General features: G+C 43.9%; 1 protein-coding gene across 12 annotated transcripts in view; it reads left to right on the forward strand.

The window, feature by feature from the left end:
• LOC145360325 (uncharacterized) overlaps window positions 1–27,827 on the forward strand; it is a 319,226-nt gene that overhangs the window by 202,018 nt on the left and 89,381 nt on the right. For all 12 annotated transcript variants that reach the window (XR_013889688.1, XR_013889690.1, XR_013889693.1 and 9 more), the window contains one exon: window positions 4,955–5,562. Coding sequence is in view for 1 of the 12 variants with exons in the window: in XM_080215517.1 (XP_080071643.1) it covers window positions 4,955–5,562 (608 nt within the window). In the remaining 11 variants the exon portion in view is untranslated. The remainder of the gene's footprint in view (window positions 1–4,954; window positions 5,563–27,827) is intronic.

Below are 27,827 nucleotides of genomic sequence, written 5' to 3' on the forward strand. Positions count from 1 at the left end.
ATTGAGATAAATGATTAGCCGTGATCATGTTGAATGACTTGAAGGGTCAAACGCCCTACTCCTGCTCCTAGTTTCTATGTTTCTAACGTGTAGTGTCCCACTTCTTTTAGCCAGTTGCGGTAACTAAAATTCTTGAACTGGGATTTAATCCACTTGACCTCCTTTGCACCCTTTCCAAAGCCTCAGTGTTCACCATCATTAGAAGACCAAAACTGGGCACAGTATTCTAACTGAGGCTTGATCACATATGTGTATCAGGACAATAAAGTACCTTATAGTTGATAGGAAATTTTCACTTTATACTTTGCAGTTTTCATTTTGCCTCTCCCAACAGGTCATATGGTTTACTTGAGTGCAGAAGTGCATATATCACATTGTTTCTAAATACTCAAGAGTCAATTTATTTCAGAACCCTGATCTCTTCCTCTCTCCACTGGCTATAGTATTTATCCCTGGTATTCACATGTAACATTTCACTTTTCAAGGTTAAGCATCAGTTGCCAATCAAGACTCCAATCCCCAACATATCCAGATCCCATTATAGTTTTTGAGCATTGTCTGCAATCCTGGATTATCTGTATTATCCAGCATTGGTTTTCAGACCACCATCTCAGTGAAGCAATACCTCATTGGGCTTTGAGTTTGGACTCTGGTGCTCATTTGAAACAGCATTTATTTTCCACTCTCCTTACTGTCTTGATCTGACTTAATATTGCCAAATGTACCCTACAGTGAAAAATATCACTACTTGTAAGCTGTGCAGACAAAACATACTATTCATACAATAAGTAGGGGAGAAGGAAAGGACAGGTGCATAATATAGTATTGCAGTTACAGATAGGGTGAAGAGAAAGATCAGCTTAGTATATGATAGGATCGTTCAAAAGTCTGATCACAGCAGCAGGGAAGAAGCTGTTCTTGAGTCAGTTGGTGAGTTGTTTTTAGACTTTTGTATCTTTTTCCCGATGGAAGAAAGTAGAAGAGAGTATGTCCAGGATGTGTGGGGTTCTTGATTATGCTGGCTGCTTTGCTGAGGCAGAAGGAAATATAGATCAAGTCAGTGGATGGGAGCCTGGTTTGTGTGATGGATTGGGCTACGTTCACAACTCTTTAATTTCTTGCGATCTTAGTTACAGCAGGAGCCATACCAAGCTGTGATAGATCCAGATAAGATGCCTTTTGTGGTGCATCTGTAAAATTTGGTGGGAGTCATAGTGGACATGCCAAAATTTCCTTAGCCTTCTGAAAGAGTAGAGGTAATGGTGGGTTTCTGAATGTGGAGGTGTCATTGTGGCCTCCTTTTGCATTTTGAATGTGTACAGGTAAATTAACCCTTTAAGTTCATTCCGTCTTGTGTTTGCTGTGGGATTGTTAGTAGAAGGTTGGATGACATAAAAACCAAGTGATTGGAAAATACTCTCTCTTATAAAGAGAGAAATAAATCAAATTATCTTTATCTTTAGTGTTGCTAAAAGTAACCCGCCCCCTCCTGCCATCTGCAACACAAGCCTGCTAATAAGCCCATATATCTGAATCAGATGCTTCCAGTTTAAGTTTATTTATTATTGTCACAAGTAGACTTACATTAATACTGCAATTAAGTTATTGTGAAAATCCCCTAGTTGCCACACTCAGGGACACTGAGGGAGAATTTAGTATGGCCAATGCACCTAACCAGCACGTCTTTCGGACCTTGAGAGGAAACTAGAGCACCCGAAGGAAACCTATGTAAACACGGGGAGAACATGCAGTCTCCTTGCAGACAGTGACCCAAGTTGGGAATCAGACCCGAGTCCCTGACGCTGTCAGACAGCAGTGCTAATCACTGTGCCTCCCATCCATTGACTCTGTCTACACATCCCGCTGCCTCAGAAAAGCAACCAGCATAATCAAGGACCCCAATCTTACACCTTCTTCCGTCAGGAAAAAGGTACAAAAGTCTGAGGTCAAGAACAGCTTCTTCCCTGCTGCTGTCAGACTTTTGAATGGACCTACCTCGCACTAAGTTGATTTTTCTCTACACTCTAATTATTATTGTGATACTACGTTCTGCACTCTCTCCTTTCCTTCTCTATGAACAGAATGGTTTGTCTGTATAGCACACAAGAAACAATACTTTTCACTGTATCCCAATACGTGTGACAATGATAAATCAAATCAAAAACTGCACTGCCCTATTGCTAGAGAGCAAATCTGGATAAACCACCACTTTATGAAGACAGGAGTGAAACTGAAAAGATTACCTAACTCTCTCTTTGCTTGACTCCTAGTAAAGTCATTTGAAAACAAAACATACATTTTCTAGAAATATTGCCCAATCCAAAAATTGTGACAGATGACTAAACATTTCCTTGGAATCGTTTTTCCTCTTCGGTTCAGAAATTCACATCGCCATACATTTTTAAAAGTTTTGTAAACTGATCTAATTTTACATTTCGGAAAGATACAAAGAGTATCGGTTCACTAACCGGATTAACTGTCAAGTTGAATTGTAAACCGGCAGAATTTGTGAAAAGCTCTCTTTGAATGTGGAGTTTGAATGAAAATGTAATACAAGAGCTTGCCTTGAATGCTAGCACTATTTTATCTCCTTCTCCAAATTGTACACTTTCATATTTATTTCTCCTTTGAACATTACAATGTACTTCTGCATTCCTTTGGAGTTGAAAATATAGGCAATCATCTTCTCACCTATAAGTCTGCACATTTCTAATGAGTTTAGGAAGCAATGCAGACTGCTTTTATGTAGCATCATATAGCTTAGAAGCAGGTTGTTCAACTCATCATACTTGTGCCAGCATTTTGAACCATTGTATGGAAGATACGATGAATACCACCACCTATCATCCTCACTGGTCCTGCTAATCTCAGCAAGTCCTGGAATGTAACATCTGGCTCACCACCAGCTGCAGGATTCATGAATGTCCAGAACTGCAACTCTATTGAAAATGTTACATCATTCAACAGCAGCTTCAGACAATCAAATAAGTTGTCAGGAGCAGGGAGAGGAGGAGAGTTCCCCTAATACCTGTTAGTGTAGAAGACGAGTGGGGACAGACAGGTAAAGACACAATGGTCTGTGCAGTCTGTCTCCTACATCATAGAATCTATCGTGCAGAAGGAGGCCATTCAACCCATCAACTCTGTACCGACTCTTTAATAGAGATCTTACCCAGGTCCAATACCCCATAACCCTATGTATTTACCCCACTATCCCTGTAACCTTGGGACAGTAAGGGGCAATTTACAATGGCCAATCCACCTAACCTGCACATCTTTGTGACTGTGGGAGGAAACTGGATCACCCAGAGGAAAACCACTTAGACATGGGGAGAGTGTACAAACTCCATACAGGCAGTCACCCAAGGCTGGAATTGAACGGGTCCCTGGTGCAAAAGATACTCTTTCAGTTATAGGCAATAAAATGAAACAAAATTTACTCCAACAACCAAATCAAAGAAAAAATGTTAATAAAGAAACTTCATTACTCCAATACTTGAGGCCTCACCCTGGGCCATTCTAAACTCCCCTAACAATTCCCAACAGGTTCTTAGTAATACTGAGTCAGCTGATCATCATATCATTTTGTCATTTGTTACATAGTGTACTGGGTCAGCTGACCCTTACAGCTTGTTACAATTGGTCACACTTCAACAGATCCAATGTTATCATTGGTTATGTTCTAACACTAACCCCTGTACCATGACACTTTGCATATCACAATGGGCCCAATGTTAACTCTGTGCAAGTGAATGTGTTTGAATGAATTACAATCAGGGCACATACACTCCCAGCCCAACCATAAGTCACCTCATCTCCTGGGAGAGGCAAGAAATCTTGATTAAAAATGAAGGTCAATTAGAAGTAAAATGGAAAATTCCTCTCACCTCTGTAAGCATTCGGGCATTTGAAGCAATCAGAACTACTCTGGGAAACTCCTCTGGCTCTGAGCAATGGTATATGTTATCTAACTCTTGTACAAGATGATCTTGGCTTCAGCCAGAAACACCTCCAGCTTTTACTTGAAGAAAGCACTCAAACGGATGATTAAAAGGTGCCAGATTTAAAGTATGACTTCATAACAGACAATCATTAAAATGTAGGAAAAGCTTTTAAAAATAGCACAAAATTCTACAGTGCAGAAGGAGGCCATTTGGCCCAACAAGCCTGCCCCGAGAACACTCCCACCCAGGCCATATCCTGCAATTCCATGTATTTGCCCTGCTAATCCCCCTGACATTAAGGTCAGAATTCTCCCATCCCACCCGTCATGGGAATTATAGCAAGGGGGGGGAATGGGGGGGGAGTTGGGGACCACACAAAGGTCCATTGACTTCAGGCGGGATTCTCCGTTTTTGAGGTGAGAGCGGCCAGAGAATCTGACCCAACGGGTCAATTTACCATGACCAATCAACCTAACCTGCACATCTTTGGATTGTGGGAGGAAAGCAGAGCACCCGGAGGAAACCCATGCAAACATGGGGAGAACGTGCAAACTCCATTCAGACAGTGACCTAAGGCTGGAATTTAACCTGGGTCCCCGGTGCTGTGAGGTAGCAGTGCTGACCACTGTGTCACCGTGCTGCCCCAATATAAACAGGCAATCAATGGAGGAAACTAGAGTAAAAATGTGCTATACCTGAGTGTGATTTTCAACTGATCTCCTCTGTGCCAATGTGGGGAGATGCAGGTGGTTCCTCGGGGAACACAATGAAGAGTCAGTCTGAAGCACTGTCTTACCAGGTCACAGCAGCGAGCACTGGGAATAGTTTTGGGAACAGGCCACCATGTCAAGCAGAGTGGAAGGAACCCTGAGGAGCAATGATGGGGATAACACTTTAAAAATAGGAGTCTCATCTTCACAAACTGTAATGGATACTGTTGCATTAACTGATGTTTTCTGTTGCACCAAGTGTATCAAGTGTTCAATGTTGTTTCTCTTTTTGCTTACCAGCCATTGCAGTGAGCATAACTGGAACTCACCCACACACCTACCTGGGAAAAGGTCTATCTTCTCGTTGGGGAATGAGGGCGAAGCTGCAAATGAGCAGCTTAATACTGAAAACTCAAACTTTCAACAAACACAAGCACTGAAAGAAGGCAAGGAAGAAACATCAGACAAGGTATTTCGAGAGCCCACCACAGTGCCACGTGATGTTAATATGGCAATTTCTATGGGTTCCCAGAATGAACCCTTAACAATGAAGTCAAAGACCGCAAAACAGAGAGAAAATGAGTGGAAAGCAACAAGAGCTGTGCAGAAAACCAAAACACATGCCTCCATTTCCAGAGCACATGTGAACCTCAGTGAGGGTATCCATGATGTGCCATCCGAAGAACTAATTCCCCTGACAGATGCCACTGCAGTAAGCAACAGTCAGAACCAGTGGTTAGCAGATTTTGGGAATGGAGACACAGATGGAGGTGCAGAAAGCAAGAAAGTAAAAATGGCATCTAAACCAGAGCGGAAGAGAAAAAAGAAGAAACAGCCAGCGGACCAAGCAGTCGAGGTTGTGGGGAATCAGGTGGCAATGTCTTCAGCATGTGTTCCAAGCAATGCAGGTGTGCACACTGTTAGATTTACTCGCCATGAATTTCTGTGTATTTTTGTTGCATTATTGCTTGCCTTAATCATCGAGCTCTTTGCTGTGTATCTGTTTGTACTGTAGGAGTGGAACACAGAAACTACAAATCATTTAGCAGTGTGGGCAAGGGACCAATTTAGAAGTCCTTTATACCAATCATATTTGAAGTATAGTATTTTAACATTTGTTTTTGTCACAATATAGCGTTCAAATTGAAACTTCCAAATGATCTCAATCCTAGAATCCCTGCAGTGTCAGAGGGAGGCCACTCGACCCATCATGTCTACACCGACAACAATCCCACCCAGGCCCTACCCCTGCAATCCCATATATTTACCCCGTTAATCTGTCTAACCTATGTACCCCTGGACACTAAGGGGCAATTTAACATGGCTAATGCACCTAACCTGCACATCTTTGGAATGTGGGAAGAAACCAGAGCACCTGGAGGAAATCCACGCGCACACACGGAGAATTTGCAAACTCCACACAGGCAGTGACCCAAGCCGGGAATCAAACGCAGGTCACTGTGCCACCATGCCATCCTCTATCGCTCTGGCTCATTCTTCCTCTGCCTTTGCCTTGTTATTAGCACTGTGCCTTCTGCCATTTTAGTATCATTTTGATTGCTTCGATTAACTTCAATCCCTGCACTTCCTTTAGGACACTCCTTAAAACCCACCTCTTTGACCAAGCTGTAAGCCATCTTCCTTAATCTCTTCTAGGGAGTGATTGTTTTATTTAAGTCTCTTGTAATGTACCTTGGGAGATTTCTCTACATTAAAGGCAAACGTGATTTGATTTTTGTGTGGAAGCCCACCCTGTGAAGCATATGAGAAATATAAGCTGCAGAATTGGCCTCCATCGAGCATATAATTTTGGTGCAGCGGATGCTGTTTTGATCCCAAAATGTTGTGTGCACTGCATGTGTTCACTTCCAACTTGGCCCACATCAAGTGCCATCTTGCTAACTGAGTTAACATAGGCATTAAGAGCATTCAATGCATTATAGAGTCGGTAGATTGTGACGCCAATCAATTGATTTGAGGCTAGTACTCACCATCTTGGATCTCACCATTCCAACTCAAACTCACTTTCAAACCTTCCCAGTTGAACATGCGTTCAGCGACAGGATAGCCCCTCCAAACAGCACTATTTAAAGGGATTATCAACGACTTAATCATGGGTGGCACAATAGCACAGTGGTTAGCACTGCTGCCTCACAGTGCCAGGGACCCGGGTTCAGTTCCAGGCTTGGGTGACTGTCTGTGTGGAGTTTGAACATTCTCCCTGTGTCTGCCCATGGGTTTCTTTTGGGTTCTCCGGCTTCCTCCCACAGTCTAAAGATGTGAAGGTTAGATGCATTAGCCATGATAAATGTGAGGAGTTACAGGAATAGGGCGGGAGAGAGAGCTTGGGTAAGATGCTCTGTCAGGGACTTGGTGTGGACCTGATGGGGCAGCATAACCTTTATCTGCACTGGAGGGGTTCTATGAATTCTATGAGCTTGCTGGTTAGTTGCTGATTCCTTTATGTTATCTCTGAGCTTGTGGAACTGAAACCATTACTTCAATACCCCAATGGTCAACTCAATGATGTTTCTTATGGCAGAGTGGCACTCTTTTTTTTGTATTCATCCATGGGCCATGATCATCACTGGCTGGCCAGTATTTATTTTCCATCCCTGAGGGCAGTTGAGAGTTAACTCCATTACTGTAGCTCTGAGGTAACATGTAGGCCAGACCAGGTAAGGATGGCAGATTTCCTTCCCTAAAGGACACTTGCGAACCAGTTGGGTTCTTTGACAATCGACAATGGTTTCATGGTTATCAGTAGATTCTTAATTCCAGATATATTTTACTGAATTCAAATTCCATCATCTGCGTGGCGGGATTCAAATCGGTGTCCCCGGAACATTAGCTGAGTCTCTAGATTAATAGTCGAGTGATAATACTACTTGGCCATCACCTCCCCATTTATCACTGGGCTTTAAGTGTCTAAATGAGTTTGAGCAGTTTGAATCCAGCTCCCAGTGGCTAGTCTTTCCAGTGCAAAATTTTCCATAATTAAGTTCTCAATAACCAATTTTCGGATCATAATGATTCCTAGTCTGAGCTGTTTTAGCTTTCAGGGTACGTTGTTGAGGTGGCACATAAGGTGTTTCAGTCTGTATCAAGGTTATTTGACTTTTTTTGTCTTGTAGGGATTCTTTGACTTTTGAGGGTGCTTAGTGCACTCTAACAGATATTGCTACGTATCCTGACCAATTTGTCTCCTCTTACCATGAGGAATCTGAAACTAACTACAGCACTCACATTCCACGCTCAGTGAGATTTAATACAGGCAGCCAGTGAAGCTGGGGCCAGTGGGGGGGAGCTTTCTTGGCTGGATACACTGTATGCACTTGTTGTTCATGTTGTAATCTCCCAGCGAGTTGAAAACGAGCACTGTTCCTGCTCCAACTTGCTTGACTGCTCCAGGAATTAAATGCTGCAGGAATTCTTGAGCCTGTATTGTGAGATTGAGATCTCACAAATCTTTTGCAAGAATTCCCGCCCACAACAACATTCCATCCCTTGGAGCAGCTCAGCAGGCAGGAGCGAGGAGTTTCGCTGCAGGAAAAGACTTGCATTGATATGGCGCATTTCTTGACCACAAGGCATCTCAAGAGCATTTCACAGCCAATGAAGTACTTTGGAAGTGTAATCACGGGTGTAATGAGGAAGCTAGGAAAAAAATGGTAGGGCCGGGGGAGAGGGGTGGGAGGGGTGGTGGGGGGGGGGTGGTGGTGAGTGGTTTGGAGGGGAGGGGGCATGGTGTGAAGAGGTCCCTGCACAGCCTGGAAGAAGGGGAGATGATTGCTACTGTGATACTAGGGAAGGATTGGGGTATAAGTAACCAGAGGAGGTTTCTGTTGTGAACTGAGGAGGAGAACCACTGCCTGCGTAAACTGGGTGAAAGATGACTGTCACCTTAAGTTGAGGAATTGCTGCTCTTCTGGGGACGGTACCTCACCAACCCCTACTTGTTTCTTCAGAAGGAATTACTCCTGTCATAGAGGTTTATAGCATGGAAACAGGCCCTTCGGCCCAACTTGTCCATGCTGCCCTTTTTTTAAACTAAACTAGTCCCAGTTGCCTGCATCTGACCCATATCCCTCCGTACCCATCTTACCTATGTTCCAGTGTATTCAATAAAAATATAACAAAACTTACACCAACTTAAAAATCAAAGAAAAGGTTTAATTTTAAAAAAAATCATGACTCCAAACTTGAGGCCTCACCCTAGGCCATTCCAAGTTCCCTACAATTCCCAACATGTTCTAGTTTATACTGAGTCAGCTGGTCAGTTGACCGTCACATCAACCTGTCACTGGTTGCATGGCTTAATGGGTCAGCTGACCCTTACAGCTTGTTACCATTGGTCACATTACAACAGATCCAATGTTATCACCAGTTACATTCTAACATGACTGATCTATTGGACAGTTGTTGATGGGCTGCTTGTGGTGCCCTGGAAGGCCCCTTGTTCGATGACATGCGCTGTTAAGGCAGCAACCTGAGTTTCCATAACAGCACTCATGGAGGATGTTTGCTTTGCAATGCAAGTTGTGATGTTGGTCTGTGGATACTGCGTCAGGAGGTCCTACCAGTGTGCTGATGGAGGTGACCACCCCTTACATTGTGGGAGGGGGGAAGGATGGACAGCAGATTGCACAAAGTTCTACGCCAAGTTTGTACACCCTGCACCCCCCCCAGTGCTGTGTGCCTGTATAAACTGAAAAACTGTAACCACGAAGTGGAGAGCTGACTTGAATTAAGGAGGAGTAGGGGGGAATAGGCTTTCTGAAACTGCATTTGGAATATTGCACGCAGTTCTGGTTGTCACACTACCAGAAGGATGTGGATGCTTTGGAGAGGGTGCAAAGAAGGTTCACTGGGATGGTGAACCCAAAAAAACAAAATGCTGGAAAATCTCAGCAGGTCTGGCAGTATCCGTAATGCCAGGATTATCATCTGTAATTCAGGAATGCTACACAGACGCTGCCAGACCTGCTGAGACTTTCTAGCATTTTCTCTTTTGGTGTCAGATTCCAGCATCCACAGTAACTTGCTTTTACCCATTCTTTTCACCAGGATGTTGTCTGGTCTGGAGGGTATTAGGCATGGGGAGAAGTTGGATAAACTCAGACTGTTTTCATTGGAAAGACAGAGGCCAAGGGGGCATTTGATAGAAGTCTACAAAATTATGAGAGACATAGACAGGGTGGATAGTCAGAGGCTTTTTTCCTAGGGTGGATGGGATGACTACAAGAGGACACAGGTTTAAGGTGAGATGGGGTAAGTCTAGAGGAGAGGTGCGGGGAATGTTTTTCACACAGAGGGTGGTGGGTGCCTGGAACATGCTACCACTAGAAGGGGTGGAAGCAGGCATGGTAGAAACATTTAAGGTGTATCTTGATAGACACATGAGCGGGAGGCAAACAGAGGGATAGAAACCAGGCTTGGTGGACTGAAGGGCCAGTTCCTGTGCTTTATTGTTCTTTGTTCTCTGTTTTTGAAATTGACAGAATGGTGTAAAACATGATGCTGAATATAACTATATTAAGGAGCAGATTGAGTGAGGATGTCAATACAGATCCACAAGAAACCTGTTTCTCCACAAGAATTGAGATTCAATTTAAACAACTTCTTTTACGATCCTTCATTGTATAGATTGGAAAGGAGTTGGGCTAATTTGGCAGTTTATAACAAATGCTTGTCTTCTACACTTCCATAGGCTCATCATCAACGCTGTTATTGTTGCCATTTGTTCAATTATTGGTTCGCTATCAGCTAGTTTCTGAGTTGTGTGAAGCTGCTGATTCATTCCGCGCTGCAAGAAGGAATTCCCGATCTCATGATGCATTGGGAATTGCTAACCTCAACAAAGCAGGGCAATCAGTGGTCAGGTTGCACACTTGTTCTCCAATTAAGAGCTCCTTAGCCTGGACGGCAACAGAAAGCTGCTCAGCCCTAACAACTCTGCAGCTCCACCAGCAGAGATGCTGTTTTTAATGTTAAATAGACAACAACTGCCGAGCCACCACTGTGGAGAAGCCACCAGGTTGATGGACATCCAGCAGCCACAGCAGTGGCTTGATCGCTCTGCCGAATGGGGATTCGGCGGGAGGGGGGGTACCTGAGTGAAATGGAATCATAGAATCAGAATCGCTACAGTGCAAAAGGAGGCCATTCAGCCCATCGAGCCTGCACTGACAACAATCCCACCCAGACCCTATCCCTGTAACTCCACTTATTTACCCCACTAATCCCCCTGACACTATGTGACAAGTTAGCATGGTCAGTCTACCTAACCTGCACATCTTTGGAGTGTGGAAGGAGGACCCGGAGGAAACCTACGCAGACAAGCGGAGAACATGCAAAACAGTAACCTGAGGCTGGAATTGAACCCGGGTTCCTGGCGCTGTGAGGCAGCAGTGCTAACCACTGTGCCACCATGCTGTCCAGGGCATTAACATTAATGAAGGAATAGCTGTGTATTGGTCCATCCCATGGCCATGCTTCAGCCTCAGCAAGAAGCTTACATGCCCACTAGAAAGTTTCAACTGTCATGTGGACAGTGGCAAAATTGACCACCCGCTGCTTCTGCTGGTTAGTCATCAATGTACCCCCCACCCCTCCTGGCCCTGAGTTCTTCCCTCCAACCAACTCCACCAAACCTTCCGGAATGAAAATGACCTGGGACCATAAGTGTGAGGTTATCTGTTTTGGTAGGAAAAATGCAAAGACAAATTATTATCTAAATGGAAAGAAACTTTGTAGTGCTTCAGTGGAGAGGGATCTAGACGTCCTCATGTATGAGTTGCAGAAAACTAGTATGGAGGTAAAGCAGGTCATAAGGAAGGCAAATGGAATCTTGGCGCTTATTGCTAAAGGAACAGAATATAAAACTAGTGAAGTGTTGATGCAACTATACAAAGCATTAGTGAGACCACACTTAGAATATGGTGTACAGTTTTGGTCCCCTTACTTGAGGAGGAATGTGGTTGCATTGGAAGCAGTTCAGAGGAGGTTCACTAGATTGATTTCAGGGATAAGAGGTTTGATTTACCAAGAGACATTGGGTAGTTTAGGCCAATACCCCTTACAGTTTAGCAGAATGAGAGAGATCAAATTGAGGTGTACAAGATAAGGAGGGAAGTTAAAGTGGATGAGTAGAGGATGTTTCCCTTTGTGGGGCAATCTAGAAAGAGAGTCACAGTTCTAGGATAAAGGATAGCAGATTTAAAACAGAGATGAGAAGAAATTTCTTCTCTCAAAGGGTTGTGAGTCAATGGAATTCACTACCCCAGAGTGCAGTGGATGCCGGGTCATTGAGTAAATTTAAGGAGAAAATAGACAGATCTTTAATTAGTAATGAGTGGAAGGGTTATGGAGAACAGGCTGGAAAGTGAAGTTGAGGCTGAGATAAGATCAGCCATGGTCGAATTGAATAGTGGAGCAGGCTCGAGGGGCTGAATGGCCTACTCCTGCTCCTAGTTCTTATGATTCTTATGATGGCCGGTGCCGGAAACTTTAGGTTCATCCTCCTCCAGTCCAACTTTGTGGCTCTTTGAAAATTCAGCCTTTAAAATGAGCTAGGTTCACAAAGCTTGGCTTGTTTTCTGATTGGAAAGCAAACTGAGACAAGGATGGGGGTGTGTGGGAGCGGGGGAGGGGGGTTGGGCGGGGGGCGCGAGGTGGGCGCACACAGTGGGACAGTGGTTAGCACTGCTGCCTCACAGCTCCAGGGATCCAGATTCAATTCCAGCCTCGGGTCAGTGTCTGTGTGGAGTTTGTACATTCTCCCAGTATCTGCATGGATTTCCTCAGGGTGCTCCGGTTTTCTCCTACACTCCAAAGATGTGCAGATTAAGATGATTGGCCATGCTAAATTGCCCCTTAGTGTTAGGGGAATTAGCAGGGTAAATATGTGGGGTTATGGGGTTAGGGCCTGGTGGGATTGTTGCCAGTGCAGGCTTGATGGGCTGAATGGCCTCCTGCTGCATAATAGAGACTCTATGACCCATTTTTATGAAATGGAAGGAAAGTTAAAGTTGAAATAATGAGGAGGCGAGTGCAGAAAAAAGCAACCTGTCAATTGATGTGGAGACTAGAAAGTGTTGATTTTTGTACCCTAGCCTACAGAAGAATGAATTTCTCAGTGCCTGGATGGGGTATTCAACCTTTTGCAGACACCAGAAACAGTAGCTGATACAACGTTAATAAACTCCTGGAAAAATTATCATCTGTTTAAGAACAGAATTAAAAATACAGGTCAATATAACTTATCAAACATTTTCTAGAGTCTAATCATTCCTGGAATAATAGAATTGTCACTTATAGAATGAAGAATTGTTTAAACGGCCATCCTCTACGTGCTTTCAGCTGCCTGAGCTTGCTGTTGAGTTTTGTCTGATCACAATTCTGTGAAGTGGCTGAGACATTTATTTTCATTTTGAATGTAAGTTGTCGTTGCAACAATTATATTGAGTCATAATGCTTCCATGTGGTTCAGCTTGCTATGCCCAGTGAGTGACTGTCCACCACAGCTGACCCCAGGCAGTAGGTGTGGGAAGGCTGTTTGATTTGGGTAGGGAGGGACCCATGTGTGTTATCTGTTAGGCGTTTGGGTAAAGCAATACAAAGATTAGAAAATGTTAACTTTTTCTCTCTGGGTGCTCTAGTTTCCTCCCACAGTCCGAAGATGTGCGTGTTAGGTTGATTGGCTGTGCTAAATTGACCCTAGTGTCGGGGGCATTAGCAGGGTAAATGCATGGGGTTATGGGAATAGGGCCTGGATAGGATTGTGGTTGATACTGACTTGATGGGCCGTTGGGCTGAATGGCCTCCTTGGGTATTGTAGGGATTCTTATTCTACTCAGGGTTTGGGTAAAGTGATGCAAAGATTAGAAAATGTTAATTTTTTTGACACATAACAGTGAGAATTCTGACATTTTTCCACTTCTATTCAGAATGACCACCGGGCACAGCTGGCTTTGCAGATTACTTGTTGCTAATCCACAAAGATCCTTTGTGTTTGGAATTAACTCAGCAGGTCTCTGGGTTGTACACAGATTGGCAATTTGATCATGTTCGGATTGGTAAAACCTGTGCCCACGTGAAGGGCTTTCAGTGTGTGCTGCCATCAACAGCAATGCTTCATTGGTTAAGAAAGATAGTTGACATGCACACTGAAATTTCACTCATACTTTGGCCAGGGGTTTTCCTGATGCCCTCTCTTCACCTCTTCCCCCTCCCCCCACTCCAGTTTCCTGGATTCTTTCTACATGCAGCAGTTTAATGTCCTGTACGGCAATTGTCCACCTTGAATACACACCAGGCCCTCTCCAGGACCATGGGTTGGTGATTTGTAACCAATCTCAATTACATTTGAAACAGTCATCAGAATGGCCCATTACTTATACCACACTGAGCAAATTTCAAGGTACATAATTGACCATAAAACACTTAGGGATGTACTGAGGATGTAAAAGATGCTGTATAAATGCAAGTGCTCTCTTTCTAATCACATTAACGATGTGGAAGAAGGAACAGAAAGCCCTGTTGCTAAGTTTGCAGATGATACAAAGATTTGTAGGACAGGTAGTAAGTATTGAGGAAGCCGGGGGGCTGCAGAGGGACTTGGACAGTTTAGGAGAGTGGGCAAAGAAGTAGCTGATGGAATACAATGTGGAAAAGTGTGAGGTTATGCACTTTGGAAGGAGGAATGGAGGCTAGACTATTTTCTAAATGGGGAAGTGCTTAGAAAATCAGAAACACAAAGGGTCTTGGGAGTCATTGTTCAAGATTCTCTTAACATTAATGTGCAGGTTCAGTCAGCAGTTAAGAAGGCAAATGCAATGTTAGCATTCGTGTTGAGAGGACTAGAATACAAGAGCAGGGATTTACTCTGGTCAGAACCCATTTGAAGTATTGTTAGCAGTTCTCGGCCCCATATTTAAGGAAGGATGTGATGGGAATACTCGCAATTTGCCTGGATGGCTGCAGCTCCAATAACACCCAAGAAGCTTGACACCATCCAGGACAAAGCAGCCCCACTTGATTTGCATCACTTCTACAAACATTCGATCCCTCCGCCATTGGCGCTCAGTAGCAGAAGTGTGTACTATTTACAAGACTGCACTGCAGCAATTCACCAAAGATCCTTAGACAGCACCTTCCAAACACACGATCACTTCCATGTAGAAGGCCAAGGGCAGCAGATACATGGGAACACCACCACCTGCAAGTTCCCCTCCAAGCCACTTACCATCCTGACTTGGAAGTATATCGCTGTTCCTTCGTAGTGGCTGGGTCAAAATCCCGGAATTCCCTCCCGAACAGCATTGTAGGTCAACCCACAGCACATGGACTGCAGCGATTCAAGAAAGCAGCTCACCACCACCTTCTCAAGGACAACTAGGAATAGGCAATAAATGCTGGCCAGCCAGCGACACCCATGTCCCACAGATTAATTTAAGAAAAGAATTAGGGCTCCATTAGAACCTTCTTCCCTTGTGTACCAGTTACATGTGATCTGACATCATCTGACTTCACAGGTGGCAATCTCTAACAATTTGCACATTACTACACCTCCCCCATCTAGCCCTGAATTATTTAAATTTTTATCTTACCCCAATTCTGCCCACCGCCCCTCCAAAACCAAAGTCAGGTCCTCTAAATCAGCGGGAAAGGCACTGTGGTGGCTTAATCTGTTTGCCTGACCGCATCTTCATTTCTTTCAGAGGAAGGGTGGGAACACAGGCATCCTGTGAAGGAGGATGGGAATCGTCCACTGAGGTAGCCGGGACATGGGGTTGCCAATTATGATTGAATATATTCCTGGATGTTTCAGTACATGACTTGCCCCCACACTCCAACCAATAATGGGCCAACTCATCCTGTTGACGTCCGGCATATTGTCATGTCCTGCCTTCCTATGCCTATTATCATAGAATCCTTACAGTGCGGAAGGAGGGCATTCAGCTCATCGAGTCTGCACTGACCACAATCCCACCCAGGCCCTATTGTCATAATCTCACATATTTATGCTGCTAAGTCCCTGGCACTAGAGGCAAGTTAGCATGGCCAATCAACCTAACCCGCACGTCTTTCGGATTGTGGGAAGAAACCGGAGCACTCGGAGGAAACCCACACAGACATGGGGAGAATGTGCAACTTCCACACAGACATGGACCCGAGGCTGGAATTGAACCTGGGCCCCTGGAGCAGTGAGGCAGCAGTGCTAACAACTGTGCCGCCATGCCGCCCTATGCTTAGAGAGCAAAGAGACTCATTACCCAACTGGATTTTGCTTGACTGTCAGCCAAACAGCCATTCCCCCCAGCTCCATTTTATGTTTGGAGAAATGAGACGTTGAAAGAAACTATTTCTTTTAATGTCTCAGTTATTTTTTTCTCCAGGGTTCTACACAGCAGCATCCTGGAGATAGATCTTCAATTCTTGGAGACTTCAGGGCCATCTTGGAGGGTTGGCAACCCTATCGAGCACCTGGGCAGTCAGTTTCAGGCCTGCAAAGGCCACTTGCTGGTGGACACCAGTGCCAGTCTGTGGCGCGGAGGAGGCTAAGGTCAATGTTGATTAAATAAAAACAATGGTACACAGATTGGGACTCAAACCTCAGCCAGATTAGTTCTGGTCCCGGATTCAGACAGAATGCCCTGGCCAGAGTGCTGGCAGTGCCTGCAATTTATTGTGGCATTTAAAGGTGACATCCTTTTTGCATGATAATGATATCAGACCCTATCCAAGTTGGTCTCTGTCATGCCTCAGTGAAGAGTATATGGAAGATTCAGGAGCTGACTATGTAATTTCCTTGGACAGCACTGTGGTTAACACTGCTGTCTCACAGCGCCAGGGACCTGGGTTCAATTCCCAGTTTGGGTCACTGTCTCTGTGGAGTCTGCATGTTCTCCCCGTGTCTGCAAGGGTTTCCTCCAGGTGCTCAGGTTTCCTTCCACAGTCTAAAAGACATGCTGGTTAGGTGCATTGGGGCCATGCTAAATTTTCCCTCAGTGCACCCGAACCAGTGCCAGTGTGGCAACTTGGGGACTTTCACAGTAACTTCAATGCAGTGGTAATGCAAGCCTACTTGTGACACTGATAAATAAACTTTAAATTAAACTCCTCCTCGTTAGGAACTCTGAAGGAATCAGACCATTGTGGAAAGGTGTAGAAAGGTAACTAAGCAAAACCAGATCGATGATGTTTTTCTTCAGCAGGAGCCCAACAACACGGACCCCTGATTCGATCATGCTATTGGTCAGTAGCTATCTTGGTAGCTGGTGATGCTTACAAAATCTTTAGGTTCAGGGAGGATATTTGAAGCAGTCATTAGCGAGTTGCAACCTTTATTCAAAATGACGATATCCGGGATGCCATGCGTGGCAAAACCTCTTTAAGTATAGGGTTAATCGACGTTGAGGTAGGGCTGTGACCTCACTTGACTTCAATCTGTCAGGAATAGTAGTCAATGAAAATGAGAACGGTTTTACCCTTGAAAATTAACAGTTCTGCCCTGAGGCACTCCCATGGGCGAGATGGGAAAGATGAGGCCATCAAAGATGGCACAGTGGTGAGCATTGCTGCCTCATAGTTCCAGGGACCCGGGTTCAATTGTGGCCTTGGGTCACTGTCTGTGTGGAGTTTGCACATTCTCCCCGTGTCTGTGTGGGTTTCCTCTGGGTGTTGTGGTTTCGTCCCAACACACCAAAGATGTGCAGGTTAGGTGGACCAACCATGCTAAATTGCCTCTCAGGTCCCAAGATGTGTAAGTTTGACGGATTAGCCATGGTAAACCTGTGGGGTTATGGGGATAGGATGGGGGAGAGGGCCTGGGTAAAATACTCTGTCAAAAGTCACTACAGACTGGATGGTCCGAATGGCCTCTTCTGCACTGTAGGAATTCTATGATTCTAAGGGTTTCTTGTGGTCTAGCCTATGGATAACACACATTGGGTAATTAGAGATCATGTTTTCAATGGCCTTTGATATATCAGACCAATAGATGGAATTGCAGACTTGTGCATGGCACTTGGTAATGCCCAGTGTCATTGGTTAAATGTTTAAGAATGCCAGTCTGAGGACCCTGGTAATAACAATGTGGTCAGTATAGGCACTAAAATGACAGCATTATTTGAAGTGTTGCCTTGAAGTGCAATTGGTGAGAATGTATTCATGCCAGCCAGTGACGTCAAATTCCCAAATTTGCATGTGTCTGCCTCGACTTTCAGAGATGTATAAATATTTTTCCAGTATTTGAGTGGTCATCGGGAAAAACTTGATAATAAAGAAGCCTCGGAGTCTACGTCAACAACAAAGGAGACACTGGTGGATTTTACAGCCTTGCTCATCCTGTACAATCCCACTTGAGCTCAATGAACTCTTCCAAGGTCGCCCGCTCTAATTCCCGTGGCAAGTTGGATGGTAAAATTCTGGTCATCTTTTTGTGCAAGCTTCTCCATAGGGAACTGGATAAAGCATAGAGCATGCTATTGGAGATTACCCTGAACATATTGTGCCAAAACACTTGAAGGTGTGATCAGAACCTTTGGATTCAGGGTGGCATCTTTACCAGTTCCATGGTATTGGGGAGGGTTACTATTGGCTAATGATCCAGCTGTATGGCGAAGTTGACTCCAAGGACACAATCTGAGTACTTGTTGCTGTCTCATATGATTGCCGGGGCCTTCTTCTCGATGATCACGTAGCGCTGTTCGGTATCCGTTAACACTCTGGAGCCATAGCAGATTGGCAGTCAGGAACCATTCCTCTGGATTTGAGATAAAACCTCCCTAAGCCAATGGAGGTTGCAACAGTGGTGGAATTTCCAGGTGGGTAATGGGCAGGAAGGAACTTTTCATTGGCTGGAGTCATGCCTTGCGCAAAGGAAAATGGTGGTGATCATTGGAGGCCAATCATCTCAGCCTTGGGACAGCACCACAGGAGCTCCTTCATTAATGATCTTCACTGTGTCAGAAGATTGCAAAGTGGAGACATTTGCTGATGATTGCATAATGTTTCGTACTGTTTGAGATTCCTAAGATAATAAGGATGTCTTTACTCACATGCAACAGCTGTGCAACATTCAGGCCTGAGCTGAGATGTGGCAGGGAAGTGGAGCTGAAGGAGAGAAACAGCTGCACTTGTTCTTGATGAATGGCAGGACAGGTTTGAAAGCCCACACTGTCTGTCCCTCTTCCTATTTTTATACTCTTGGGTATTCTTCAATACCTCTGAAGGGGAGGCAGTGGAGTAGTGTTATTGTCAGTGGATTAGAAATCCAGAGATCCATGGTAATGCACTGGGTTCCTGGGTTCAAATCCCATCATGGCAGATGGGGAAATTTGAATCCAATACAAATCTGGAATTCCACATCTAATTATGACCATGAAACTATTGTCCTAAAAATCCATTTGGTTCACCAATGTCCCTTAAAGAAGGAAATTTGCCATCCTTACCTGGTCTGGCCTGCGTATGACTCCAGACCCACAGCAATGTGGTTGACTCTTAAATGCCCTCAGGGATGGGCAGTAAATGTTGGCCCAGCCAGCGACACCCACATCTCAGGATTGAATAAAAGAAACTCACAATGCTTTATACTGATTGCTAACCACATTTACTTTAATATAAACTGAGCATACAGAAGGGCAATTGTGATGAGACTCATTTTATTCAATCAGCATGACTTACCTTTGTATATTAATATAAAATAAAAAACATGTCACACTCGCCCAGCGCTGTGGGTAACTTGCTTGACTTCAACAGAATAGCTCCCTCACCCCGCATTCCAACATTCACATAACTTTTACAGGGCCTGCTTTGTTAGCAGCTTTCTATTTTGATGACCTCACCGACTGTGCAACCTCTGTTTCAATAAAGTCCTTTACTGCGGCTGTCTGAATTTTTAAAATGATCTTCTGTCATTCACAGCCTGAAAAAGCAGGCCTGGCCAAGCGCTTGGGAATCAACGATTCTCCAATACAATGGGTGCTGAGGTGATGACGTAACCTGTGGAAAAACAAACATTAAAATATTTAACATCCTGAACTAGCTTTTACCTTCGAGCCTTTTTCTTCACACAAAAAATATACCCTGCTGCTTTTTAAACCCAGGATTTAAAGTAACTCTTTATTCAAATCTTTACTGTGGAAAAAAAAGTCAAAACGTCTTGAAATATGACACCTGTGAACCACAATTTCCAAATACCTTTCCGCTCTGTTGCCAACACTGTGACTTCTTTTGAAATCTTCTAAAATTCTGCTCGCTGGTAGTCGTAAATAGGGAACATCGCAATCTGCAGTGTCCTCACTGGACCTACACATGAGGACACTAAGTGACAAAATCAGCCAACAGCTCAGAAGACCTTAGGAATCCACCCACGTGTGGTATAAAATTGGATTTAGTGAAGTTATTATCAATCCCAGTGGAGACGAATGGTTGGGTGGAGGCATGGTTGGGTAAGAGGGTGGTTTTGGGAGGGAGATGGGTGGGGAGAGTTAAGGAGGACAGTTGGGGTGAGGGAAAGAAGATTACGGTTTAGTCACAATGTGCTCTGACCATCACAGTGTGGGGAAGAACAGATGAACTAGCTGGTCTTTTCCAGTCTGGTACATTTATGAGCTAAGCCAACTGGGACACACCCACACTGCCTCCACCCATGCGATTGTTAATGGGCATTTCTCTGCCAGGTCCAGAGACCTCTCAAGCGCTCTTTCTCCTTTCCCTTCACCATTTGCTTGTGGAGTGCTGCCATGCTCTCTATCGATTGCTGTTTAATCCCTACCCTGCTGGAGTTAAATCACCTCATTCTGCTCCTTGGCAATCTCCAATTTAATCTCATCTGCCTAACTATATGTTTATCCTTTTCCTTCATGCTCACTGTCTTTCTGTGACCTGGCGCTCATTCTTATTTTCTGTTTTCGATTCTGGTCAATTACTCGGATTTAAAGCCTGTTTTGATCTTCATCTGGTGTTTTGGCTTGATTTGAATTTCTACTATTGGTTTTCATAAGTGATCCCAGCCTCCGTATGATTCAATGTTTGACTATCTATGTACAATATCCAGTATATAGCTTGCGCAGAATGACCAGTGACCCCTTTTATGGTTGGTATATACACAGGGTTACCCGGGACGTGGGTTCAATTCCCAGCTTGGGTCACTCTCTGTGTGGAGTCTGCACATTCTCCCCATGTCTGCGTGGGTTTCTTCCAAGTGCTTCGGTTTCCTCCCTCAGTTCGAAAGATGTGATGGTTAGGGTGCATTGGCCATGCAAAATTCTCCCTCAGTGTACCCAAACAGGCACCAGAGTGTGGTGACTAGAGGATTTTCACAGTAACTTCGTTGCAGCGCTATGTAAGCCTACTTGTAAGACTAATAAATACATGAATAAGAATTGGCACAAAATAAGTTGCTCAGGAGATCATGCGGTCCAATTTTTAAACTACTGATTCGTGTTGGTTCGGAGTTAAAGTTAGCTGGAGGTAGGCAGAATGAAAATATATTAATAGAATATTTGATTTCTTGTAGAAGCATAGAAACTAGAAGTAGGTGTAAGCCATTCAGCCCCTCGAGCCTGCTCCTCCATTCATCTTGATCATGGCTGATCATCAAATTCAGTATCCTGATCCCCACTTCCTCCCATATCACTTGATTCCTTTAACCCCATGAGATATATTTAATTTCTTTTTGAATCAGACAACGTTTTGACTTCGACTGCTTTCTGTGGCAGTGAATTCCACACATTCACCATCCTCTGGGTGAAGAAATTTCTCCTCATCTCAGTTCTAAAAGGTTTACCCCTTATCCTCCAACTATGACCCCTAATTGTGGACTCCCCCACCACTGAGAACATTCTTTCTGAATCTATCCTGTCTAACCCTGTCAGAATTTTATAAGTTTCTATAATATCCTCTCTCATATTTCTGAACTCCTGTGAATATAATCCTAACTGACTTAATCTCTCCTCATATGACAGACCTGCTATCCCAGGAATCAGCCTGGTAAACCTTTGCTGTACTCCTTCTGTAGCAAGAACATCCTTCCTCAGATAAGGGCACCCAAACCTGCACACAACAGTCCAGGTGTGGCCTCACTAATGCCCTATACAATTGCAGTAAAACATCCCAATCCTTACACTCAAATCCTCTCGCTATGAAGACCAACATACCATCTGCCTTCTTTACTGCCTGTGTACCTGTGTGCTTACTTTCAGTGACTGATGCACGAGGACTCCAAGACCTCGCTGAGTATTGACGTCTCTCAGTTTGCACCCATACAAATAATTATTAATTAGGTCCAAAAGAATGAAAGTACCCATCTCTAGCAGCAGTGTGCAGTAACTGGATCACATGATGGGAAAACTTGTTCATGAGAAAGAGTGTTAACGACACCCCTATAGCCTGCAGCACAACAGCAATAAAGAGAGAACAGAACTAGAGAACCAAGATTGCCAGCCAATTTATATGCCTTTCCTTCCTTTGAAATCAAATTGGTTTAAAGAAATGCTTTCACGATTAGTTAAAGTTTATTTGTTAGCCTCACAAGTAGGCTTACATTAACACCGCAATGAAGTTACTGTGAAAATCCCCTAGCCGCCATACTCCGGCATCTGTATGGGTACACTGAGGGAGAATTTAGCATGACCAATGCACCCTAACCAGCACATTGTTTGGACTGTGGGAGGAAACTGGAGACCTGGAGGAAACCCACACAGGCATGGGGAGAATGTGCAGACTCTGCACAGATGGTGACCCGGGTCCCTGGCGCTGTAAGACAGCAGTGCGAACCACTGTGCCACTTACTGCCCGTGTTGATCAAAATTAGGTAGCAAAAGCATCAGAGCATTCTCTCAAAACCTTGGCAGTTCTCTCAATGTTTACTGACTGAAGTATACAGATAGATTTCACCAAATTTATTTGTGTGTTAGCCTGTGATCAGTATGAACTACTTCTGTTACCTGAGTAGAATTTAGTCTTTCAATGAATGATCAGCATGAAGAGAGGTAAAGCATTTATTACCCCTTTGAAGTGTTCATCAACAACAGACCTTTCACTTCTCCGCCACCTTCGCTGAGATTAGCCTGGGATCTCGCTGGCCTGGAAGGGCAGTTCTGCAGAAATCAATGTACAAAGTTACCTGGCCCAATAGTATAATGATCCTTGGACATTCCATTGCAGATTAAGTAAATTGGGTCAGGTTCGCCACAGGATAAATAGTGGGCGGACTACAGATTTACATTTTATGAAGTCTCACAACACCAGGTTAAAGTCCAACAGGATTATTTGGTAGCACAAGCCACAAGCTTTCGGAGCGCTGCTGCTTGATCAGGTGAAGGGGCAGTGCTCCGAAAGCTTGTGGCTTGTGCTACCAAATAAATCTGTTGGACTTTAACTTGGTGTTGTGAGACTTCTTACTGTTCCCAACCCTGTCCAACGCTGACATCTCCACATCACAATTTACATTTTGTCAGAGGTAACTCTGCAAAGCAAAAGGGATGTCACTTGCAACTGAAGATCACTTGTAGCTTATTACCATCTGATCTGGAGCAGCAAGGGAGAATCTTGTCTCATTTTTGGTATTATTTGTTTCTATAACAAGTACAAATTGAGAGGCACCAGTGAACATGCAGGAACAGTTTAGCTGAAATGCACAATCTGACCTATTGTACCAGTGTGGAAAAGTGCAATGTAATCTGGTGGCTGTTCCGTACTCTGGTGTAAGTAAATAACAATCCATCCTTTTGAGACAGGCCCTCCTGATGGCGTAAAACTAAACTAAAAAACTTAAACTTTATTTATCACAAGTAAGGCTTATATTAGAACTGCAACAAAGTGACTGTGAAATTCCCCTAGTTGCCGAACTCTGGCGCCTTTTCGGGTCAATGCACTAACCAGCATGCCTTTTCAAACTGCGGGAGGAAACCAGAGCACCCGGAGAAAACCCACGCAGATTTGAGGAGAATGTGCAAACTCCACAAAGTCGCCCAAGTCCAGAGTTGAACCTGGTTCCCTGGCACTGTGAGGCAGCAGTGCTAACCACTGTGCCACTGTGCTGCCCTGCTGATCAAAATTAAGCTGATAAAAGAATATTGTTTAACCGTCAAAATCATAAAATGAGCTTTCCCATCAGAGGAGTAGTTTGGTTTTTTTTGTATTTCTTAAGCTGTTTTTGGGATTTCTAAATATTTATCGGGGAGTCTTGATTTATCCTTTAGGTATTTATAATGTATTTGCAATATTAAGAGAAAATACATTCTTTTTAATCATTTGTATCTAAATTCAAAGTTGAGAACTATCTATATTTCAAAACAGACAACCAAAATTTGCTAACTGTCTTTAAGCAATTACATAATTGAACTTTTGATCAAATTATTGATTCTATTTTATTTATAAATAAAGTTGTTTTGACTTTCTTTATGGTTTGCATTTTTCTTTTATGACTACAAACTTCATTTTGGACCATCACACTTCTTGCTTTCATTTATTGTTTAACCCCTTTCCACAGTGAACTTTTGTCCACTATTATTATTTTGTTGCAAAATTTCACCATACATTAATGCACCAGTAGTATAGAGTACACCAGGAGTAAGATAAAAGCCCACAAAGTGGAGCAAGTTTGGCACCTTTGACATGGTAAAAATGTCCCCAGGTGTGTCGCAGGAGTGAAATCAGGTGAAAATTGCCATTGAAAGAAATATGGACATGGTGACACAGTGGTTAGCACTGTTGCATCCCAGCATCATGGACCTAGGTTCAAGTCCTGGCTTGGGTCGATGTCTGTGTGGAGTTTGCATGTTCTCCTGTGGCTTTCCTCCAGGTGCTCTAGTTTCCTCTCACAGTCCAACAGATGTGTTGATTAAGTACATTGGCCATGTCAAATTCTCCCTCAGTGTATCTGAACAGGCACTGAAGTGTGGCGGCTAGGGGATTTTCACAGAAACTCCATTGCAGTGTTAATGTAAGCCCACTTGTGAGACTAATAAATAAGCTTTTAAACTTAAAGATACAAGATAAAAAATATCTATGACCCCCTTAACTAAATTAATTTGCAATAAGTTACTAATTATAATAAGATGAAAATTAACACAACTCCATGCATGGTACAACTCAGGCCCTGTACAGCTGTAGTACAGCATCCTTGTTCCTGTACTCATGCCCTCTTATGATGAAGGCCAATCTAATATTTGCCTTCCTAACTGCACATTGTACTTTGCTTTCAGTGACTAATGTGTACAAGGACATCCAGGTCCTTTTCCGCATCAACATTTCCCAATTGATCACCATTAAAATAATACTCTTTCAGTTTCTCCATCCAAAGTGGATGACTTCACATTTTTCCATGTTATACTGCACCTGCCATGTATTTGCCCAATCACTCAACTTGTCTAAATTGTTGTGAAGCTTCTTAACATCATCCTCAACAGTCACGTTCCCACCGAGCTTTGTGTGATCAGCAAACTTGGGAATATGACATTTAGTTCCCCCATCCAAACCATTGATACATGTTCTGAAAAGTTGGGGCCCAAGCACTGATCCCTGAAAGATGTGGTGAGCCATCTTGAACGGTTGCACTTCATACAGCGTAGGTGCATCCACAATGCTGCTGGAAGGAAATTCCAGGATTTGGATCCATCGACACGGAAGGAACAGCAACATTTTTTCAAGTTAGGCTGATGTTTCGCTTGGAGGGGAACCTGCAAGTGGTTTTGTTCCCATGCATCTGCTACCCTGATCTTCTAGGTGGTAGAGGTCATGGGATTGGAAGGTGCCACCGAAGGAGCGTAAGTGAGTTGCTACAGTGCATCTTCTGGATAATATACACTGCTGCCACTGTGTGTCAGCGGTGAAAGAAGCGAATGTTCAAGGTGATGGATGATGTGCCAATTGAGCCTACTGCTTTACTCTGGATGAGTGTTGTTGGAGCTGCATCAACCCAGGCAAGTAAAGAGTATTCCATCTCGCTCCTGACTTGTGCTTTGTAGGTGGTGGACAGGCTCTGGGGATTCAGGAAGTGAGTTACTCACTGAAGAGCCTGACCTGGCCTTGTAGTCACAGTATTTATGTGAATGACCCAGTTAAGTTCCTGGTTAATGGTAACCCCCTGGATGATGATAGTGGGGATTGAGTCATAGTAAAGCCATTGACTGTCAAGATGGTTAGGTTCTTTTTTGTGGAGATGTTCATTGCCTAGCACTTGTGTGGTGGAAATGTTATTTGCCACTTAGCAGCCCAAACATGAATGTTGTTCCAGTCTTGTTGCATTTGGACCCAGATTGCTTCAGTACTCGAGGAGTCATGAATGGTTCTGAGTGTTGTGCAATTGTCAGTGAGCATCGCAAGTTCTGAACTTATGCTGGAGGGAAGGTCAATAATGAAACATGGAAGATGGGTGAGCCTGGGATACCACCACCACCACCAACACCACCCTCCCTCCTTCTCACCCCCACCCCCCTCAAAGTCCCATTGACTCTAGTTTTGCTGGGGCTCCTTGATGCCACACTTGATCAAATGCTGCCTCTATGTCAAAGGCAGTAGCTCTCACCTGGTACATGAATCACCTGAGGTTAGTCTGCAGGTACAACTGGTGACTAACAAAACAAATGGAATATTGGCATTTATTGCAAGGGGAATATCAAAGTAGGGAAGCTTTATTGCAGTTGTACAGGGCCTTAGATTTTTAAAAATTCATTCGTGGGGCATAGGTGTTGCTGGTTGGCCAACGTTTATTGCCCATCCCTAGTTGTCCTTGAGAAGATGGTGGTGAGCTGCTTCCTTGATACAACTAAGTGGCTCGCTCGACCATTTCAGAAGGCAGTTGAAAGTCAACCATGTCGCTGTGGCTGTGGAGTCACGTGTAAGCAAGACCGGGTAAGGACAGCAGATTTCCTTCCTTGAAGTATATCAGTGAACCAGGTGACGTTTTCCGACAGTCGACTATGATTTCCTGGTTATCAGTGGACATTTAATTCCAGATTTTTTTTTATTGAATTCACATTCCACCATCTACTGTAATGGGATTTGAACCCGGGTCCCCAAAATGTTGGCTGAGTTTCTGGATAAACGGCTTGTGCAAACGCCACTAGGCCATCACCGCTTACATCTAGACTACTGTCTCTCCTGACTTGAAAAGAGATCTCACTGCTTTAGAAGCAGCGCAGAGAACATTCACTTGACCCATTACTGTGATGACGGGCTTATCTTATGAGTTCAAACCCCTTTTAAATGAGCATTAGATTTTTGCCAGTGCTTTGAGCCTTTGATGTGACAAAACACTATTTATTTTGCAAATAAATTGCACGGTTATTTCGAACAGATGGTTGGGACCACTGCTGAACATGTTGTAAACAGACATTCAGGGGTCTTTTTTAAAGTTTATTATGCTTTCCCCTGAAATGATTGTAGCATTTAACCTTGAAGGTAAGTATTACACATTGTGTCCTTCTGCTGAAATATAAACTAATTTTGTATCAGTTAGATGCACTTCATAAGCTTTGACATCCTACGGGCAGGCTGACATTATGCGAACTTCACTCCATGGAGTTAATGTTACTCTGACCTTAGAAGTGATGACTCGATTTGATTAAGAGCCGTATGTAGCAGGAGGTATTTTCCTAATAGGTGTTTCAGTTCATTTCCCCATCGAAAGCTGACCACTCCCGCCTTCAATTCAGGACTTAAATTTGCATACTTCTAACCTTTCAGAGAGAGAGATGCCAGTTCCCAGCAAAGGTTTGGTTGGCAATTACCCCAGATGGCCCATGAATAGGTCTAATCAGCCACTTGTTGCTGACAGGCAGTTAGTCCCTGCTGTATCAAACCCACTTCCAGCAAAGATCGTCAGGAGGCGGGAGTACAGGTAACCAACCTGATGTGATATTTAACAACTTTCCTCCTGATCTCACCTCCTAACCTGCTTTCACAGAGCTAGGAAAATTCAACTGACCTCTCAAAATTAATATCTTTTTTAAAAACTTTTATTAATTAATGTCACAAGTAGGCTTACATTAACACTGCAATGAAGCTACTGTGAAAATCCCCTGGTCATCACACTCCGGCGCCTGTTTGGGTACACTGAGGGAGAATTTAGCATGGGTAATGCACCTAACCAGTATGTCTTTTGGGAGGAAACCGAAGCACCCAGAGGAAACCCACACAGACACGAGGAGAATGTTCACAC

This window comes from Carcharhinus amblyrhynchos, chromosome 30 (genome assembly GCF_965287045.1).
Source record: "Carcharhinus amblyrhynchos chromosome 30, sCarAmb.v2.hapA, whole genome shotgun sequence".
Classification (NCBI taxonomy): Eukaryota; Metazoa; Chordata; class Chondrichthyes; order Carcharhiniformes; family Carcharhinidae; genus Carcharhinus; species Carcharhinus amblyrhynchos.